The sequence below is a fragment of the Nannobrachium achirus genome (genome assembly GCF_963921795.1).
Source record: "Nannobrachium achirus genome assembly, chromosome: 7".
NCBI lineage: Eukaryota > Metazoa > Chordata > Actinopteri > Myctophiformes > Myctophidae > Nannobrachium > Nannobrachium achirus.
Genome location: NC_137816.1, coordinates 6698266 through 6712401, shown reverse-complemented (window position 1 = coordinate 6712401; position 14136 = coordinate 6698266). Strand labels below are relative to the sequence as shown.

The 14136-nt window shown below is 43.5% G+C and overlaps 1 protein-coding gene across 1 annotated transcript in view; it reads left to right on the top strand.

Annotated features, from left to right (window-relative positions):
- The window catches only part of adamtsl3 (ADAMTS-like 3), a gene marked incomplete at both ends in the record, with an annotated part of 420411 nt that overhangs the window by 243558 nt on the left and 162717 nt on the right, over window positions 1-14136 (top strand). The window contains 3 exons of the mRNA XM_080729421.1: window positions 9574-9784; window positions 10974-11153; window positions 13490-13643. Coding sequence (XP_080585547.1) covers window positions 9574-9784; window positions 10974-11153; window positions 13490-13643 — 545 coding nt within the window. The remainder of the gene's footprint in view (window positions 1-9573; window positions 9785-10973; window positions 11154-13489; window positions 13644-14136) is intronic.

Below are 14136 nucleotides of genomic sequence, written 5' to 3'. Positions count from 1 at the left end.
CTATTTTGAAAAAGTTGTGAAAATGAAGTGCAAATCTTTGAATATATGTATTTTCAAAGCGAACGTTTGTAACTCAAACTTTGCTTCTGGATGGTCCCTGGAACTAAATATTTTGAGATGGGGGTCCGTGGCCAAATTCATATCATTTTGGGGGTCCTTCACATGAAAAGGTTTGAGAACCACTGACATAGTAGTCTCTCAAGAACAGACTAACTGAGCTCCAGTTAAGTGAAAAACACCTTTTCTTTGACAATGGCGAGCCAGCTTGCTGACATAGAAACATAGGTTTTTCAAAAAACCTTAGAAGGATTCAAAAGACACTTATAGAATCGGGTCAAAATTCAAATTTTCACGATTTTTCAAAAATAGCAGATCTACAAGCTCGCAGCGCGGCACTCGGTGCCGCGCTGTGAGCTTGTATATCTGCTATTTTTCAATAGTTAAAGCATAAAATAATGATACACAATAATGTGTACCCATTCTGAATGGGTTTTAAAGATGCTTCCTGCATGGCAGATAATTATTATTTTGTGCTCAGTGAGGGTTCTATATCATTACGATCTCCGTAGGACAGTTCTGGCCCATAAGTCAAGGGACGGCTGTGTACAGTATGTGCATGTTGAGCAGTATACGGAGACCCTTTTACTGTATGTTCCAAGGCTAAGTGCTGGGCAAAGACACTGTCCTGGTTTGTGTTTGAGAAAGAAATGCTGATTGATTCTAAAAGGCTTGTCAGCCCGCACACTCACGAAAGGACATTTTCACCATTGTGTTATGAGTTTGTGGGCACTAGCATGCCATGCACACACTCACAGATACTTCTGCATGCACACGCACACACACACACACACACACACACACACACACACACACACACACACACACACACACACACACACACACACACAGGCGCATGCACACACACATGCACGCACGCATGTAAAGTAACTTTAAAGTACATTTATTCAAGTACTATTTAAGTACACTTAAGAAATGTTACTTTACTGGATTATTTACAATTTTTTAATACTTGTACTTCTACCGCAGAACATCTCAGAGCCATAGGCAAATATTGTACTTTTACTCCACTATAATTATTTGAAAACTTTATTCAATAGTTACTTTGTAGATTTTGATTATTATTTACAGAACCTACATTGATACTTTTACTTAAAGGAGCTATAGTCAACTTTTTCATTGTAGGGCCGACACTTTGTTTACATCCTAGTCTATAGACTAGAATGTAAACAAAGTGTCGGTCTGACAATGGCCAAAATGATTATTTTATCATTATTTTACGCTTTTTGTGGTCGTTTTTGAATAGAAACAAATATATGAAGCTTATTTTTTTATAAAATATTTTAGAAACATTATTTTTATTTTAGCATCTGTTTTTCAAGAAAAAGATGACTATAACTCCTTTAAGTACAACATGTGAGTAGGCTACTTCCACCGCTGCACAGCACACAGACTCGGAGCACAAATTGTTTTTCCAATATGCTGTCGGCTTGCCAAAGTCAGCAGGACGGTTGGCTGTGTGGGCCCCGTGTGTGCAAGAGCGTTCAGGAACTAGACCAGGTCACCTGGTTCTGCCAGACCCGCAATGAAAATCAGAATGCAAGGAAGGGGGGGGGGGGGGGGGTGGATCAATCTTAGTCTGGCCTCTCTCCTTTGAAACAAAGGTTGCGCTCATCAGGAGAGCCTGTATTGTTAACAAATTTAAGGGGAACTCTGACAGAGTTGGGGCGGAACATTTTCAACACTTAATAGCAAGAGCTTGTAGATCGGCTGTTTTCACTAGTATGGCACTGAACTAACACATGAACACACAGGATTGTATAGGCTGAGCAGCTGGAAATGTTTCTGAGCTTGTAGATGGGCTGAGGAATTTATAGTGTCAGCAGCTCGTCAGCCAACTCAACTCAGCTGGTCCTGTACAGGTGACGGCACTCAAGGCAATCAGCCGAGCAAGGGAAGGGAGGGGCAGATGAGCAGTCAGAGGCAAACACAGGCACACTGAGGAAAAGAGGGACCGACCGACAGACAGACCGACAGACCGACAAAGCCTTTTGTAGGCCGACCCCCTGGGTCTGGCAAAAATTGATTACCCATTCAGAACGGGTACACATTATTGTGTATCATTATTTTATGCTTTAACTATTGAAAAATAGCAGATATACAAGGTCACAGCGCGGCACCGAGTGCCGCGCTGCGAGCTTGTAGATCTGCTATTTTTGAAAAATCGTGAAAATTTGAAAAACCTATGTTTCTATGTCAGCAATCTGGCTAGCCATCGTCAAAGAAAAGGTCCTTTTCACTTAAATGGAGCTCAGTTGGTCTGTTCTTGAGAGACTACTATGTCAGTGGTTCTCAAACCTTTTCATGTGAAGGACCCCCAAAATGATATGTATTTGGCCACGGACCCCCATCCCAAAATATTTAGTTCCAGGGACCCCCCAGAAGCAAGATTTTAGTTACAAACGTTCGCTTTAAAAATACATTATATTCAAAGATTTGCACCCATTTTCACGAGCTTGTATATCTGCTATTTTTCACTAGTTAAAGCATTCAATAATTCTAGGCCTAAATGGGTTAAGAATAGATCATTCTGTTTACCTTTAACCAGTAAGACTCCCTAATCGGGAGATAAGCGACCGTAGGTGGCTTATCTCCACAAATAGGGCAAAAATGTGTTTTTCCAAAATCTTCCTGATCCATGTTGATGACATGAGTGTAGACATGCTGTGTAGTGATATTCGTGATTTTAGGGCAAAAACTGTAGGAGCAGTGTCCAAAAATGTGTTTTAAAAATCGGCCTGAAGGTGGCGCTAGAATAGGGCCATGTGAGAAATGAGGGGTGGGGTCTCCGCGTTGCCTTGGCGGACGAATAGGTACCGGCCCCGGCTCTCCCGGACGCTCCTAGCCCGAGTTACGGCATTTTATGTGTGCTGCAGTGGCAGGGGGTCCTCCACTGGGGGCGCCACCACTTTTGCATCCGTTCTGGAGCACCAGGAGTCGGTGGTCCCCGGGAATTCCCCGTGAGCAGCCCCGTTGGGGTGGTCATTTTTGCACATTTGGTCATTTTTTACATCTGGGGGTCCCCCAGGGACCTGAGGGTCCCTGGGGCTCCGGGGGTCCTTGGAGGTTGTAGTTTGGCAGGCAAGGAGTGTGTGTGTAAAATCTGGCATGGATCGGGTCAACGGGTGCAGAGATATAAGCAGGGAAAAAGTGTGACGTGTGACGTGTGAGCACATTTGGTCATTTTTTACATCTGGGGGTCCCCCAGGGACCTGGGGTCCCTGGGGCTCCGGGGGTCCTTGGAGGTTGTAGTTTGGCAGTCAAGGAGTGTGTGTGCAAAATTTGGCATGGATGGGGGCAACGGTTGTGGAGATATGAGCAGGGCAAAAGTGTGACTGACTCACAGACAGACAGACGGACGGACGGACGGACGGACGGACGGACAGACAGACAGCCTGTGGAGGTTTTGGTAGTAAATGCGACCTACGGTCGCAATAAGAGCGGGTGTTTTACCAAGGTGTGTGAAAAGCAAGATATGAAGGAAACAATTTGAGGTAGAATAACTCACAACAACGTGCTGTAAAACTTCCCTATTTGTAGCTTGAGCTCTTTTTAATGTGGCGATTCCGAAGTTTCAACCAGGATGATTGTTGTACCAGTGTTATAGACAGAGCAGCTTATTCCACTATTGCTGCAAAGTCTGGTTTCCACTGCAACCTACAAGCAGCGGTAGTCATCATACATTATTTACATTGTCAGATTATACGTATACTGTATAGCAAATACGTGTCCTACTCTCTCCCTGTAGATGTGTCTATACTGTAAGTACTGTCTCTGTGTGTGTGTGTGTGTGTGTGTGTGTGTGTGTGTGTGTGTGTGTGTGTGTGTGTGTGTGTGTGTGTGTGTGTGTGCGTGCGTGCGTGCGTGCGTGCGTGCGTGCGTGCGCGCGCGTGCTGAAAGTGAATGTATCTCCAGTTAGGGATGGGACGATACGACAATTTAATATCACGATTATTGTGACGAAAGAAATCGCAATTTACGATATTATCGTGATTATCGAAATCCATTATCCTGGGGCAGAACATTTAACAAAAAATAGCAGATTGCGAGCTTGTAGATCAGCTATTTTTTTGGCAAAGACATTTGATAGAGAGTGAAAAAAAGACTATCCAATATGTATTATAAGTATATTTGACCAATTATAGAGGGTTTAAGTGGTACCGGATATGCAGCTTGGCAAATAAAAGGTGAATTGAACCCGGTGCATGATGGAGGAGGATATCACGATAAATTAAATCTCCACGATACGATTATCGGGAGTGTTTTTTTATCACGATAAACGATAATATGGCTTATCGTCGCATCCCCATCTCCAGTGTAGATGGATGTTTGTCCGTCCAGTCATCCAGTAGTCCTACGGAGTGGGGGGGCGTGTCTGATTCAGTTTGATTTACCACTCTCTCCTGTCGTAATGGACTTATACAGGAAACAGCTGCAGACCTAAAGACAGAAAGACACACACACGCACGCATGAACGCACGCACGCACGCACGCACACACGCACACACACACACACACACACACACACACACACACACACACACACACACACACACGCACACATGCGTGCATGCGTGTGTGGACATCCACGCCGCGCACACTCACGCACCCTCTTTCCAGTGGCGTCAGTTCAGAAAAGGCTAAGGTATGGCAACATGACTGGTGTAGACACCAGTCATGTTGCCATACCTTAGCAACAGGCATGATACATTCTATTTCCCCCCCTGTTTCTACGGTTTGTTCAAGTGCAGCTAAACTTGGCATCAAATAGTAAACGTGCCACAATTAACAATAATGAATTGCACCTGTGCAGCTGACCTGCGGAACCTGGGAATATACCATTTTGTCAAGATGGGGAGAATACAAGTGTGGAGAATATAATTATAATACCTTGTTAAAGTGACCATTTTTGCATTTGTAGTTATTTTAATGTCATTTAACAACATAACCAGCACAGATAGACAAAGAGACATTCATGGATTTATATTCAAAAGTAACTTTTATTCTCCCCCCTGGACCCAGGGTATGGCAGCTGCATACCCCTGCCATACCCAATTGACGCCCCTGCCTCTTTCTCTCTCTCTCTCTCTCTCTCTCTCTCTCTCTCTCTCTCTCTCTCTTACATGTGGTTGCTGTACATCACTGTGCTATAGGGAGAGAGAGCTCATTCTTGCCTTGTGTTTAGCATTACTTTATGATCTTTATGAGCGCAATAAAGAGGCCCGTGCTCCCTATGAGGTCCATGTGGTACATGCAGTGCAGTAGACGTATGCAGGCTTGTGCCATCTGCAGTCTCAATGAACCCCCGAGTTAGAGAAATGTTTTCTGCGTGCGTGTGTTGCCTTCATGTATGTATGTATCTTTGTATATATCTACAGTATACAGTCCTCTAACTCAGTGGTTTCTCAAACCTTTTAGCCTGTGACCCAAAAGAGAAATGTCCGGGAACCAAACTATAGTGAAAACAGCAGATCTATAAGCTCACTACGCGTCGCTTCGCGGCACGTTTGAGCTTATACTGTAGATCGGCTATTTTCACTACTTCTTAATTATTATTTATGGAATTTCTTAGATTTGTTTATTTGTTAGTTTTATAATGTATACAATTATTTCATTTTTGTATTATTAAAAAAATAAAAAATAAATTAAATGTAGGAAAAATCAAAAAGGGATCTCTGATAATGGAATCAAAGAAGTGGACCCACACACTGTAGAGAACTTGCAAAAAAGAAAAATAGCCAGGACTGATGAAGGCCGAAATGACCGACACGTCGAAATAAAGCTAGTTCTCTACGGCAGGGGTTTTCAAAGTGGGTGACGGGGCACCCTGGGGTGCCGTGACAGCAGTCCAGGGGTGCCGCGAGATCATTTGATAATATTTGGAATTTATTTGGACACTTGAAAAAATATTTAGTATCAATTTAAACTTGAAGTACAAAGTTATTTTCAGTCAGTTCTAACTAAAATGGCTATTATCTCAACGTTTTCCTCGCAACATAATCACTAAAATATCATCACTGTCGGGCAGAAACCTCGTATCTCCAAGTTTCAAATGTGTACGTCTATTGGTAAAGCAAAGCCTTGCTTCATCATACAAGACTGTTGCACAAAACTAGTGAAAACAGGCGATCTACAAGCACACAACGCCTCGCCATGCGAGGCGTTGTGTGCTTGTAGATCTTCTGTTTTCACTAGTTTAGTACATTTTATAGACGATAAATACAAAACGAACGGTTTTGGACCTGACGACGACAATATGCTATAAATATAAGGTGCTGGGAGTGAAAAATATAATGTAGGGGTGCCTCGGATTAAAGAAATATTTATGGGGTGGCCTGTAAAGAAAAGTTTTAGGAACCCCTGCTCTACAGTGTGTGGGCCTCCTGCTTTGATTCTATTATCAGATATCCCTTTTTGATAATATGCACTTTTGTCCTACGCACCTGGCAACCAGCCATTGAGGTGTGCATCAGCCTTTTCTTAAAAAATATAGGAAAAGAAAATGTGATTTTTACTACAGTCGTGACAGTGCTCAACTGCTTTGCACATGCTGTATACTTAATAACTGTTGTAGGGCTGCCACTGATGGTCATATTCATTTGATAATGAATGTTTTTGATTATTCCGTTAATCTAAGCGGTTAATTCAGACCATAAAATGACTGTAAAATAAGGTAATAAAGTACAAAGTGATGGTAAATACGCGTCACAAGTTATCTCAACCCCAAACAGATGTCTTGAAATTGCTTAACACGTTGCAGTCCGAAATAGAATGGTGGTTGGTAGATTAGCCGTGAAATTTCTATTATTGTATTGTGATCTGAGACATAATATTATGTTTATAAACATGACCCCGCAGCCCCTCCATCTTGAACAGCGCCGCTGTTTTTTCTTTTTTTTTTCCCCCAGGCCAGTAACTCACCATGATTTTCTCGATCTCCGTTGGGATAGAATGGGGGTTTTGGCCGATCGTCGATGTCCCCGTGCGTTTCGCGTGCGCGATCCTTTCACGTAAATGTCCCCGCAAATAGTCCATGTGTGACTGAAGAACAGAACTGAAAAGTTTCGCTAGCATAGCCCCAAGCATGGCTGCAGGAGGAGCTCGAGTGTGTAGACAGTAAACGGATGGGTGGAAGGTGCCTTGGAGAAGGAGAGGCGCTGACATCACCTCTGCTTCATGCACGGTCTGCATGAGCTATCAGTGCACGAGTGGTGACTAGGGAAGGTTAGACGATCGCCGATTTTCGGATCAAAAGCTTTTATTCCGGTTTTAAAGACAAAGTCCGGGAATGTACGACGTGGCTGAGAGTCCCTGGGGGGATGTGCGATATAGTACGGTTTTAACATTAAGGGGCCCCCCTTGGCTTAGAAGGTGTTAATACTGTTTGTTTACCCAGTAGTCAAAAACATGGTAGCTTTCAAGTTTATTATTATGAACAAAGACAAGCATTCACATTTCGATGAACTTAATAGCAGAGTTACATGAATAATCACAAAAGATTGTTACAACATTAGAACCTACAGTATGCCAGTTAATTTACTGTCTACAAGCAGATCTACAAGCTCATAGTGCGCCACTTAAAGGTCTGTAACTCTGAAAGTGTACAACTGGAACCAAATGGACCCTTATGTGTCCATTTGGTTCCATTTTGTACACTCTCAGAGTTATGGAGGTCCTTGAAATTAAAACGTCTGAAAACTACTATAATCGCATTTACTATACAAACCTGCAGCTCCTGTGCGTGAGTCACGCCTCATGTCACACTCACGCTCCATATATGGCCAAGACAGAATTAATTTGCACTGACTTGTTCTGACATCACAGTGATGACTTGACCCATATATGGACATATTGTATCAGTCTCATGTGGTCTATGACGTCAAACATACCGGTATATGATGTCAGAAGTCAGTCATCTCCATATTTGGGAGTCTGCTGTCACATAGACGGATGCGTGCACGTCCCATGTGCACGCACCCGTGTGCACTCGCCCATATGTGCCTACTGGGGCGTCTTACTGGTGATAATGATCATGATATATAGCACCTTTCATACATAAAATGCAACTCAAAGTGCCTTAGGCTACACAAAAAGAAAGATCATAATGATTAAAAATAATAAGATGAAAAGAAAAAAAATATATATATATATATATATATATATTTTAAAAAAGAATTTAAAGGACAACTTTAGTTTTTTACAACAAGGGTTCATATTTTAGATTGTAATTAAAGAATATAAAAGATGAGTGTTAAAATTATTTAATTTACTTCTTTCTATTGTTTTAGAGATTCTTATTTCAGTGGTTGGGGGCATGCGTACAAGTGGCTAAATATGTCATTTTACACAGAATAAGCCCATTCCCAAGATAAAACGCAACCTTTCATGATGTGACTTATGGGGGCTAGAAGTGTTACTGTAAATAGCAATAAAGAAACTGCTGCCTTATTGTATCTAAAAAGACATATTTAACCACTTGTACGCATGCCCCCATGCGTATGCATGCCCCACATTTTAGCACGGTAAACACGATAAAACAATAGAACGAAGCAAATGAAAACATTTTAACACTCACTTTTTCTTTTCTCTAATTACATTCTAAAATATGAACCCTTGTTGTAAAAAAACTAAGTTGTCCTTTAAAAGAAACCCCACTGAATATCCGTCAGATGAATCACTGTGATAAGCATGGCAAAAATAAATTATGTTATCTTTTTTTTATTTTTATGCATTTCTCAGATTGCCTGGCAGGGAGTGTGGGGGCATAAAAACGAAAAGCTGCCTCTTCTTATCTCTTACCATTGACAGTTGGAACTTTTAAACAATCAGTGCCAGAGGATCACCCGCTTCTGATGATATCAGCGACCCACTAGAGTTCATGCCTTTCCATCATGATGGATTGATGCAGTGTTGTTTTTGACATCAAATTTTGATCTAGTTTTAGTCATAGTCTTGTGAATAAAATGTCTTTTAGTTTTAGTCATAATTTAGTCACCCGAACAGTTTTAGTTTTAGTCAAATTTTAGTCGACTAAATATCATAAGATTTTAGTCGACTAAATCCACTGTTGATTTAGTCAACTGTAGAATTGTATTTTGGCAGACCTTGATGGCATCATAATGACTGATTTTACACTTGGCTGCGTGCTGAAAATAGCCGATCTACAAGCTCACAACGCGTCGCACTGCGACGCGTTATGAGCTTGTTGATCTGCTATTTTCAGCATGCAACACCTGAGAGCAACCAAACATAAAAATGACTCTCTTCTCCACTAGTCCCTCCCTAACGTTTTAGTCTAGTTTTAATTTTTTTTTGACAAAATTGTCATTATATTTAGTCTTCGTTTTAGTCATCACAGCTTAGTTTATATTTCGTTTTTATTTCGTTTTCGTCAGTGAAAAAAACGCAGTCGACAATCATTTTTCGTCATAGTTTTTAGTCGACGAAATCAACACTGGATTGATGCTACGATGCGTTCTATGTCTGTCTGCGCAGATGGGAGGCGACTGCGTGGACGGACTGCTCTGCGTCGTGTGGCGTGGGCATCCAGACCAGGGACGTGTACTGCACGCGCCTGCTCTCCGTGGAGCAGAGGGGCAGTGTGAGCGTGGCGGAGGACGAGTGTGTGGAGTTCAAGCCGGCCATCCTTCAGCCCTGCAACCAAGTGGACTGTCCTCCTGTCTGGGAGAACGAGCCCTGGCAGCCGGTAGGGACTGCAGCAGTGTACAGTACAGCAGTGGTTCTCAACCTTTTCAGGCCGTGACCCCTAAAATAATCATATTTTAACTGGGGACCCCCCCCCCCCCCTGACGAGCACTAAGAGTTGAGGCATTCGATTTTTTGTATCATGGTTCTATTGTGAAAATAGAACCATGAGGGGGAGGCAGTATAGAGACCAGGATCACTGCATGTTTTTTGTGAGGGTAACTAGTACACATGCCTCCAGCACCCACAGCGTCCCCAGTGGGTATTAAACCCAGGACCTTCTAGCTGTGAGGCGGCAGCGCTGCCGAGTGCGCCATCATGCTCCCTAACTCTATACCCATAACACTGCTGCTTCATCCTGCCTTATTGCCAATGTCCTCATGCCTATCAGAATGCTTGGTTCATTCAAAAAATAATTCTGCCTAAGTCAGAAAGTTGACTTAAACACACTTTCCTCCTAAGTCAGGGGTCTTCAACGTTTTCAGGCCAAGGACACCTTAGCTGAGAGACAGATGAAGCATGGACCCCCTCTACATGTTGTATAACACTGTGTTGCAGATTTTCATCAATTTCATAGATAGATTCATAGACGTGTTTGACAGCACTGTCGTCAGTCTATGTTGGATTCGTGTTAATGTGTTTTTTTCAGACATTTAATCACTTAAATTGTCGATACTTTGTGAATTTGACCTATCACTCTGTACTTGGTCTGCTCTTTTTTACCTCCACACCCAACCTATTTGCCTAAAATAGCCGATCTACAAGCTTGTAGATCTGCTATTTTAGGCCAAAGTTCTCATCAGAATAGGGATGCGAGAGTTCAAGTTGTTAATCTAAAATAATTATCCTATCAAACAAAGATTTGGAGGACCCCCTGTAGTAACTCTGAGGACCCCCTAGGCGACCCGGACCCCCTGTTGAAGACCCCTGTCCTAAGTCATTTTGGAATGTAACAATCTTTCTGATATGCTGAGGACATAGGCAATAAGAACAAGAAGTGTTAGGAGAGTAGAGTTATGTGTTATGTGTTATGCATGTGTATGATTGCTCTTGTGCTCATCGTTCTTTTTGTGGAATCTTGCTTTCCATCCCCCTTCCCTTTCTCTCTCTCTCTCTCTCTCTCTCTCTCTCTCTCTCTCTCTCTCTCTCTCTCTGTCTCTCTCTCTCTCTCTCTCTCTCTCTCTCTCCAGTGCTCCCAGTCGTGCGGTGGGGGCGTCCAGGTGCGTAAGGTTTACTGTAAGCAGCTGCTGTCCTCAGGGGCCTACCGGAGGCTGGGCGACGTGGCCTGCCAGGGCCACAGGCCTCCAGCCCAGAGGGCCTGTGCCAACACCGACTGCCTACCCTTCATGGCTGGAGGAGAGTGGGGCAAGGTGAGGAATGGAGAGGGAGGGGAGAAGGTTGGCTAGTGAATGGAAATAAGGCACTGTGCTGTATATAACGCGGTCCCATCCTAATTTACAGCATTGTTGATTTTGTCGACTAAAACTATGACGAAAAATGTGTGTCGACTGCGTTTTTTTCTCTGACGAAAACTAAATAAAAACGAAACAAAAACTAAGCTGTGATGACTAAAACTAAGACTAAATATATTGACAACTTTGTCAACAAAATAAAAACTAGACTAAAACGTTAGGGAGGGACTAGTGGAGGAGAAAGTCATTTTATGTTTGGTTGCTCTCAGGTGTTGCTTTTACACTTGGTTGCATGCTGAAAATAGATCTAAAATAATCTAAAATAGCTGATCTACAAGCTCACAACGCGTCACGCTGCAACGCGTTGTGAGCTTGTAGATCAGCTATTTTCAGCATGCAACCAAGTGTAAAATCAGTCATTACGATGCCATCAAGACCTTCCAAAATTTAGTTGACTAAATCAACTGTAGATTTAGTCAACTAAAATCTCATGATATTTAGTCGACTAAAATTTGACTAAAACTAAAACTTTTCAGGAGACTAAATTATGACTAAAACTAAATGAGATTTTATTCAAAAGACTATGACTAAAACTAAATCAAAATGTGCTGTCAAAAAACAACACTGATTTACAGTACACTTTAAGACAGAATAAGACATAATAAAGCCATAATAAGAAATGATGTGTTGGTAATTAGAACTAATGTTATTTTATTAGACAGAAACAAAGACAAAATAGCAGAGAGAGCGAATACATTCTCTGGCACCGGCACCTGCTGCGGCAGGTACCGCCGCACGACCGGCAGTTCAACCGTCAGTCGCGCTGCCTTCGCTGGCGGTAGGACCGGCGGTCGCCGCACGGAGCGGTAGTTAGGACCGGCATTGCTGGTAACTGCCGAGGCAGCCACCACCGCACGGACCGGCGGTTTACCGTGACGGGACCTGCCGGTCTGTGCGGCGGCTGCCGGTCCTACTGCCGGGACTGCCGGTCGAACTGCCGGTCCAATCGCTGGCAATGCTGTGCCTGTGCGACTGCCGGTCGAACTGGCGGTCGTGCGGCGGTGCCTGCCGGGGCAGTTCCGCGGGTAGGTGCTGGTGCCAGAGAATGTATCCGCTCTTTCTGCTATTCTGTCTTTGTTTCTGTCTAATAAAACATATTAGTTCTAATTACCAACACATTATTTCTTATTATGGCTTTATTATGTCTTATTCTGTCTTAAAGTGTACTGTAAATTAGGATGGGAGTGGGACCTATAAAGCTATACTATTCACTATACTGTATTACTGGAAAGGGAAAGAAAAGTAGGAAAATAAAGAAAGAAAGAAAGAAAATGCAAACACGTTTCGGCCAAGTGGCCTTTGTCAGGTCAGTCCTGCCCCTTGGTCTCGCCAAGACCACCACCAACACTTGAGTATGTGGCCCTTGGCTTTTTCTTTCTTTATAGTTTTTCTCTTGCTTAAGAGCACCTCGGCTACACAAACAAACAAACAAAGACGGCAGAGCACGCCAGTCCTATAGCTACTTCAAGATAAATTCCCTCCAGTCAAACAAAGTTGTATTCTGTCTGTTCTATTTGATGCTATTCTAAACGTTACAGTCGTCTACAGTAAATCAGTCCCGGCTGGGACAATTATCAGGTAACAAATGTGGAACACATGCAGGGGCATAGTTCCGCCGATTTAAAATGATTCCAATACGGAACTAAAACTTCCTATGATTGGCCGCTAGTTGCGCTGTTTTCCCCCCCGGCCGATCGCAAAAAGAATTGTTCTCCATTGTTGGACCCCATTAATTTTCCCCTTTCGTTTTCTAACCTTAATTAACATTTTCATAAATACTTTATGGTTCCTATCGCTAGTTAAAAATGGCCTTTCTATCACCATGATATGCGTTTTGTGAAAATACGGTCCCATTTGTGTTAAAATTGATGATAAAGTAGCGGGGGGCGTGGCCAACTAAACTGATACCAGCCGGCTGTGTTCTTCTTCGTGTGCTGTATTTCGGGAGGCTCCGACCACATTCTCCCATGTATCCCTGCGGTTGCACGTGACCGTTGGCAGCCAATAGCATCCTCTGGTGCCTTTACAATCTGATGGCAACACCCATGCCAAGGACCCAAAACGTGTCATTTGCGCTGCATAGAAACCAATGGCTTCGCTTTGTCCATATATTTTTTTACAGTCTATGAACACATGTGAACTCAACCCGATGACAACCGTGAGGTGTTCTTTTTCTGTTCTGTTCTGCTCTGTCTACATGTTGAGTGAATGACACTCCTCTTGTGTCCGCACAGTGCTCGGTGTCCTGTGGCCTGGGGGTGCAGCGCAGAGAGCCAGTGTGTCGCAGGCTGACGGCCATGGGCCACCAGGTGACGCTGGCCAAGGGGAACTGTGTGGGGCTGCCCTCCCCACCCCTCGTACGCACATGTCGCATGATGGCCTGCCCCAGTAAGACACACACACCCACACGCACACACACACACACACACACACACACATAGACACGCGCACGCACGCACACATACATGTGCACGCATGCACGCACACGCACGCATGCACGCACGCACGCACGCACGCACGCACGCACGCACGCACGCACGCACGCAGGGACGTGCTGGCCATTGGGAAAAGCGGGAAAACTCCCGAACTTCCGGTTCATTCCCGGCCGGTCCAGGCCGGCCATTAGGAAAAAAATACAAATAAAATTTCTGCCTTCGTTCCATTTTGGGGGCTGGGTGGCCAACAAAGTAAATCGTCACTGTCGGGCAGAACCCTCGTATCTCCAAGTTTCAAATTTGTAATTTTTTTTTTCGCAAAGCAAAGCCCTGCTTCATCATACAAGGCCGTTGCACAAAAGTAGTGAAAACGGCAGATCTACAAGCACACAACGCCTCGCGGTGCGAGGCGTTGTGTGCTTGTAGATCGGCTGTTTTCACTAGTT